Raw genomic sequence first — 7,651 nt, 5'->3', positions numbered from 1 at the left:
TGAGTTTTATGTGCTTCCAGGCTGCTATGGTGCCCTACCATTGCCTGCCTTCTCACAGTCTACAGAATAAGCCACCACCTGAAGCAATAATGACATGACTGGGGCTTTGCACAGGATTGTCCTGTCTCCTCTAAAGAAAAAAAGGTTGTGTAAGCTTTATACTGGACTCTGCCATCCAGTGATCACTTCTTCCTCTCCAGGTCAAGATAAAATGCTGACTTGGAGATAGAACAGATGATGTGACCCAAATGAGTCATGTGCCTGAAGTCATTAACTAGCAAAGAACAGTTCTAGAGGAAAGGAAGGAAATCCCTGTGGAGTTAGAAATACAAACTCTTGCCTTTGGCAAGTCACCTTCTTCCATGTTCTCAATCTTGCTTTGAAAACAACCATAGTGAATTTTTTAAAGGGAAAAACTCAATAGAAGAACAATTGGATCAAGTGTTGAAAATACTAATTACTTAAACTACTAATACCTAAAGATACAAAGAATCTAGGACTGAGAAGACAAAGATGCTCAGAGGTTTTCCTTGTGTTATGCTGTGTGTGTGTGTGTGTGTGTGTGTGTGTGTGTGTGTGTGTGTGTGTGTGTGTGTGTGTGTGTGTGTGTGTGTGTGTGTGTGTGTGTGTGTGTGTGTGTGTGCGTGTGTGCTGGTCCTGGGGTCTGGGCACTATCCCTGAGCTGCTTTTGCTCAAGGCTATTGCTCGACCACTTGAGCCACAATTCTACTTGTGGCTTCTTTGTGGTTAACTTGACATTAGTCTCACAGACTTTCCTACCTGAGCTGGCTTTGAACTGCAGTCCTCCGATCTCAGCCTTCTGAGTATCTAAGATTACAGGCATGAACTACCTGCACCTGGCCTTTGTGTCATTTTTTTTTTCTTTCTTTTTTTTGCGTCCGGTCCTGGGGCCTGAACTCTGGGCCTGGGCGCTGTCCCTCAGCTCTTCAGCTCAAGGCTAGCACTCTACCACTTGAGCCACAGCGCTACTTCCGGCTTTTTTCTTTTTGCTTATGTAGTGCTGAGGAATCGAACCCAGGGCCTCAGGCATGCAAGGCAAGCACTCTACCCCTGAGCCACCTTCCCAGCCCCTTTGTGTCATTTAGCCCACTGCTGGTTGGTTAGTCATAGCTATAGTTTTACTGATCACTTATACCAAGACATTTTAAAAGCTGGTAGGCAGCAGTTTATATCTGTATTTCTAGCTACTCAAGAGGCTGAGTGCAGCTGGGTGCCGGTGGCTCACGCCTGTAATCCTAGCTACTCAGGAGGCTGAGATCTGAGGATCAAAGTTCAAAGGCAGCTCAGGCAGGAAAGTCCATGAAACTCTTATCTCCAATAAAAACCACTAGAAAACCGGAAGTGGCACTGTGGCTCAAGTGGTAGAGCGCTCACCTTGAGCTGAAGAGCGCAGGGACAACGCCCAAGCCCAGAGTTCAAGCCCCACAACTGACAAAAAAAAAAAAGGCTGAGAGCTGTTGGATCAAGGCTTAAAGCCAGCTGGGGCAGAAATGTTGGAGACTCCCTCTCGAAAACAATGCCAGGCTGGGGCCGGTGGCTCATGCCTGTAATCCTAGCTATTCAGGAGGCTGAGATCTGAGGATCATGGTTCAAAGCCTGCCCGGGCAGGAAAGTCCGTGAGACTCTTATCTCCAATAAGCCACTAGAAAACCAGAAGTGGTGCTGTGTCTCAAGCGGTAGAGCACTAGCCTTGAGCTGAAGAGCTGAGGGACAGAGCCCAGGCCCAGAGTTCAAGACCCACAACCAACCAAAAAAAACCAAAAAACAAAAAACAATGCCAGGTCCCAGTGGCTCACACCTGTAATCCTAACTACTCAGAGGTGGAAATCTGAGGATGACAGTTCAAATCCAGCCCAGGCAGGAAAGTCTCTGAGACTCTTCAGTAAAATACCAAAAGCCAGAAGTAGAGCTGTGGCTCAAGTAGTAGATTACTAGCCTTGAGCACAAAAGTTCAGGAATAGCACCCAGGCCAAGATCAGGACAAAAAAAAAAAAAAAAGCAGAGTTGGAGATGTGACTCAATTGGTAGAATACTAGCTGAGCAAGTGTGAGGCCAAGTTCAAAATCTGGTACTACCAAAAGACATTTCTACTTTTTATCTATTTATTGCTATTATTACTGTAGTAGGAATTGGATGGAGAGCCTCATTGATGCTAAGCAAGTACTCTAGTACTTGAGCCACTTTTTTTTTTTTTTGGTCAGTCATAGGGCTTGAACTCTGGGCCTGGGCACTGTCCCTCAGCTCTTCAGCTCAAGGCTAGCACTCTACCACTTGAGCCACAGCACCACTTCCAGTTTTCTAGTGGTTTATTGGAAATAAGAGTTTCCTGGCCTTTTCTGCCCTGGCTGGCTTTGAACTGTGATCCTCATATCTCAGCCTCCTGAGTAGCTAGGATTACAGGCATGAGCTACCGGCACTCAGCTTGAGCCACATTTTTAAATCTTGCTTTTATTTTTATCTTGTAGTGTTGTTTTTGTCTTTATTTTTTAGTGCCAATCTTGGGGCTTGAACTCAGGGTCTGGGCACTAAGCTTTTATGTTCAAAACAATTGCTCAAAAAACAACAAAATTAGCACTCTACCTACCACTTGAGCCATAGCTCCACTTCTAGCCTTTTTTTTTTTTTTTTGGTAATTGGAGATGAATGTCACAGACTTTCCTGCCCAGGCTGGCTTCAAACCACAATCCTCAGAGCTCAGCCTCCTAAGTTGCTAGGATTGCAGGCCTAGGCTTGTGAGCCACCAGCACAGCTTTTTATCTTTTTGAGATAAATTATCTATTAACTTTGCAGGGGCTAGCTTCCAACATGCTTGGCTTAAGTATTTATTCTTCAGTTTGAGATTCATAGCTCCTGCTGGACATAGTGGTATATGCCTATAAACCCAGCACTTAGGAGGCTGAGGCAGGAGGATTTTAAATTTAAGACCAGTCTGCTACAAAGTGAGACCCTGCCTCAAAACAAACTCTCATAACTATTGGGTGAAACCTCACTGGCTAAGTAACTCCTACATATCTCTGAAGCTTAACTCAAATGTCCTTTCCTCTAAATGATATTTCCTGACTTGCTGACTAGTTTGAGTCAAGGTTATTGGAGCTATTTGCTTCCCCCAGCCCCCAGAATAGGTAGTACTTACCTTATTTTCATTTATCCAACAAGTGTTTCCTCCTTGTGTGCCTGTACAACATAGGTACTGTTCTAATGCTAAGACTGTGGTGGGAATAAGATAAAGCCCTTGCCCTCATGAAACTTTGATTCTACTGTGGGAACAGCAGAAAATACACAGGTCTGCATTTAAACTTTTAGCAGTGAAGACTAGAGGGAAAAAGGTAAGCTAGGAAACCAAGAGATTGAGATGATTCAGTTTTAGATAGGATAATTAGGGAAGGCCTAGAACCTAGAGCTTCACAAATGCTAGGCAAAGCTGTACCACTGAGCTATATCCCCACCACATCTGAACAGAAATTTAAATGAAGTGAGGAACCTCACAAAGATTTGGGAGAAGTGTCTCAAAAAGAGACAGCAAGTAAAAAGTCACTTGTGTGATTTTTCTCCCTGGTGTGGGGCTGGGGTTGGGGTGGGGTAGTGGGGAGTGGCGGTGGTCTTCTTTAGGAAGTTCACTGAGGAGTTGGCAGTAGCTGGCACACAGCAGGGGCTTAAACGTATTTGGAATGGAATGTCCGTCTGTGCATAACTTTTGCTACTACATCTAACAACCTTCTTTCCTTTGATGTCTCCCTAATTGCTTCCCTTTTCTTTTCTTTTTCTTTCCTTCTCTCTCTCTTTTTTTTTTCTTCCATGTCAGTCATAGGGCTTGAACTCTGGCCTGAGCACTGTTCCTGAGCCCTTTGGCTCAAGACTAGTGCTCTACCACTTGAGCCAAAGTGCCACTTCCAGTTTTCTGATAGTTTATTGGAGATAGCTTCTCATGGACTTATATGCCCAGGCTGACTTTGAACTGCTATTCTCAGCCTCCTGAGTAGCTAGGGTTACAGACATGAGCCACAGGTGCTCAGCTTCCTCCTCTTTTTTGAGAAACAGGATTTCGTTTTTTTAACTCAGGTTAGCCTTGAACTTGGGATCTTCTGCCTCAAGTCTCCTAAGTGCTGTGACAACAGACATGCACTGCCACACCTGGCTCTGAGTACCTCCTTTTCAAACACCAGTCTGTTGGCTGTTAAGTCTTGGTTGCTGGTGCCCTTTCCATTTGTGCACTGGACAGCACACACTAGACCATAGGATGTGTGTACTGAGGATTCCACAGCTGCAATTCTGAGAATGGAAGCTACAAGATAATCCTCCATCAGGCTCTTCAGAGGATTTACATGCCAAACCTTGAAACCATACCAGCCTATTAGTATGGACAAAGAGGCAACTAATGTAATAATACCATTACACATATCTGATCAAGCTTGTCCATTCTCATGCTCCAAAGAGATAGGCAATTCTTCCCCCCCCCCCCCCCCCCCCCCCCCCCCCCCCGCCAGTGGTGGGGCTTGAACTCTGGGCCTGGGCGCTGTCCCTCAGCTCTTCAGCTCAGGGCAAGCACTCTATCACTTGAACCGAAGTGCCATTTCCAGGTTTCTGAAAGTTAAAGAGTCTCATGGACTTTCCTGCCTGGGCTGGCTTTTAACTACGACGCTCAGAGCTCAGCTTCTTGAATAGGTAGGATTACAGACTGATGCCTAGCTGACAATGATTCTTTCTAGCTCTGCCTCCTCTAGCATCCACAGGAAAAGACCAAAGTCACCTAATTTACAGGATTTACTTAAGAACATTTGCCCTATATGTCTACCAGCAGTTCCCACTCTCCAACTCCTGTGACAATAGCCTTAATTATAAGTGTTTTGTAAATTACAGTTTTCCTTGCTAAAGAGTCCTATAACACTTTATTGCCCCTGGCCGTTACAAATGACAGTCACTTCTATCTGCCATAGATGTTAATATGGACAAATGAAACAGGCAAGCTATACACTTACCAAGACTTAAACATATTTCATTTTATTACCAATCAAAAATAAATTCCATATATTGTTCAGCAAATATTATCATTGTTTTGTGACAAAAGACACAAGAGTCATAACAACAAAACTCCCCGAGAGTCAAACTCATAACAATGCCAAAATAAATCACAAAAATATACAAATTAAAATTTTATGCAAAATAAATAGGAGTTATTTGCTATGGTGGCTGTGACTTGCCTACCCATTTGGATGCCAATTGCAATGTCTCACTTGGGAGACATGCACAATAGGTCAGTTCCAGAGTATGGCTCAGCCCAGGAACCAGAGGTTGGAATAGGAAGTGAAAAATTGCACTGGGAGGAGGAAGTCATTGGACCGGTAATATTTGGAAATAATTATGACCCTCTGCAAGAAGTGATTGTAAATGGGATGATGTCGGGGAGGGGAGAGGGACTGACAGTTGGTAGTAACCATGGGCAAAGAGGTAGCTGCAGAAGTGTGTGCACCTGTTCCTTTTGCCTCACACCTACTCACGTGGCTCAGGCCAACGTGTTTTGCTCCACCTGGCACAATCAGGTACACAGCTGGGCTAGCTCCTTTTGGGACTCAGCAAGCTGCTCTTGTAGAAAACTAAGAGTTTCCTATGTGGGGGTGGGGAGTGTTAAAGGTTAGGTGGTTTTTCTTCTTTTGGTTGACAACTTATTACCACCTTTTCTTCCAAGCTTCTAGGAGTAAAGTCTGTGCTGGGGATGACCTCAGTCTGGCCAGGGCCACACTTGGTGCAAGACACACCCTGTTCCTAGGAGTTAGGATTCACTGGGTACCTAGTGAGCAGAACACTTGGGCAACAGGACAATGCCACTGGCTAAGGAAAAGTACAAATAAAAACTACTCAGGCAGAAAGCCTGCAGCATCTCCTCCACCACACCCCAGCTTCTATTCCACTTAACAAGATGGACGTGGCCCCAGCTTCCCCACAGTGAAAGCCTGGACCTCTACAGCATGGCCTGATTCCAAAACCCAGGGAAGAGGGCTGAGGCAGGGCTGCACACAGGGGTGGGCTGTCAGTACCACCAGCTGCAGTGAGGCCAGGCTGCACGCTCTCACTAGGTTCTCACAAGTACAGGAAACCAGGGCTGCCAGTGGCAAGCCTTTAACAAGATCCCTTATTTCCCAGGGTTCCTTAAGTGGACAAATAAGATCAGGGAAACCTCAGCAAGCAGCTGAGAAAAAGGCATGACAAACAAGCTCCTGTCTTCACTCCCCAGAGAGATTGGGGTATAGAGATGAGAAATAAGTCTGGGAAAAGGGTTTCCTGGGTCAACTGAGCCTGACCTCCTTGTAGGTAGGTATGGGTAGAATTAACTGCTAACAATGCAGACGTCTATGACCAGAGTCTTTTCTGGTATAGAAAGGAGGACTGCAGACAAGTTACCTCTGGTGCAGATGCCCTCCCCATCAAGGGGGGAACCTTTGGTAAAAGTGAGGTCAGGGCCTGAGAAGCAAGTAAGCAATCGTAAAGCCAAACACTCTGCCTAACACTTGGAGGCAGCCCCATCCCGGGGGGAGGGGGGTTGTCTGAAGGAGTATATGGGAGATGGGGAGGGTCCTTAGTCAAGCCTTGACTCACCAGGAGAGCCATCAACAGAGTTCTGGCAGATTTCTGATCCAGTGGTTGACAGCAGTAGATGTGCTCCCCTCTGTTGCTGGGGTTATCATGTCCCTGATCAGTTACCCAGCTGTTCGCAGCTTCAGTGACCTCAGATAGGACTTGGTGCACATGTCCAGGCAGCTGATCTCAATGCCATTTGGTTCTTTGCTTCCTAGGAAGAGCCAATCCCTTCTCCTATGGGCTCTGGGCCTCCACGGTGGTAGCAGAAGCACGGCTCCCAGAGTCAAGGATTCAGACTAGAAGATCATGTCAGAGCAGAGTATGGCTCTTGCTTCCTAGGGTGAGAACCCTCCTTCTTTTAAAGTCTTTTTGGAAAAAAAAATTTTTTAAATATAAAATTCCTTAACCCTGTCTTCCCTTCCCAAAATGATATTTAAAAAGAGGAGCAATGAGCCTAGCTTAGAAATTCTGTAAGTAAAAAAACCAGCCTTTGCTCACATAGCTGGCCTACTGCCTCACTGGACCAGGGCTGGGCAGCCACCACCACAGTGCTGTTCAGAGGTCCCCGTCAGCAGCTAGGTCCCCATAGGTAGGACTGTCTGGCTGCTTAGTTATGCAGGCTATCTATCTACCTGCACCCCTTCTGGCCTAACAGGCTCCCTGTCTTCATGTGGGCCCACCAGGGAGGCCCCCGCAGGGTGGGCGGGGGGCCCCCAGGCCCTCCTGTCAGATGGCACTCTCTTGAGAGGCTCTGTGTAGCAAGGAGTTGCGCTCATTGAGAAGAGTCGTGGTCTCATCCACCACCGACAGCTGAGACTTCTCAGAAAAGTTCTCTGCACAGGAGGTAGAGCCATCCAAGGGAAACTGAGGGCTGCTCTCCATGCGGGAGGCCAACAGTCCATTCTGGTACTGCTGCCGAGTGATCTGAAAAAGGTGAGAGAGGGGGATGAGATTGCAGGGCAGAGGCTGGCTGGGAGGCAGGTCTCAAGGCCAGACTGGGCCTGGGGAGCGGACCAGACTAAGGCCACAACACACGACCTGAACAGGAGTGGTGGCT

The 7,651-nt window shown here is 46.6% G+C and overlaps 1 protein-coding gene across 2 annotated transcripts in view; it reads right to left on the bottom strand.

The window, feature by feature from the left end:
- Positions 1-4,998: 4,998 nt before the first annotated feature.
- Positions 4,999-7,651, bottom strand: part of Cnnm4 (cyclin and CBS domain divalent metal cation transport mediator 4) — a 45,651-nt gene continuing 42,998 nt past the window's right edge. Inside the window, exons 7-8 of one of the 2 annotated variants that reach the window (XM_042695535.1) lie at positions 7,318-7,518; positions 4,999-5,578 (exon numbers count right to left, since the gene is read on the bottom strand). In XM_042695535.1, coding sequence (XP_042551469.1) covers positions 7,321-7,518 — 198 coding nt within the window. In that variant the 3' untranslated portion in view covers positions 4,999-5,578; positions 7,318-7,320. Of the gene's footprint in view, positions 7,519-7,651 lie in introns of both variants that reach the window. The other variant, XM_042695534.1, reaches the window with a different exon arrangement.

Source organism: Dipodomys spectabilis, unplaced genomic scaffold (assembly GCF_019054845.1).
Source record: "Dipodomys spectabilis isolate Male_0828 unplaced genomic scaffold, ASM1905484v1 ptg000187l, whole genome shotgun sequence".
Lineage (NCBI taxonomy): Eukaryota > Metazoa > Chordata > Mammalia > Rodentia > Heteromyidae > Dipodomys > Dipodomys spectabilis.
This window is presented reverse-complemented; position numbering and strand designations above follow the sequence as displayed.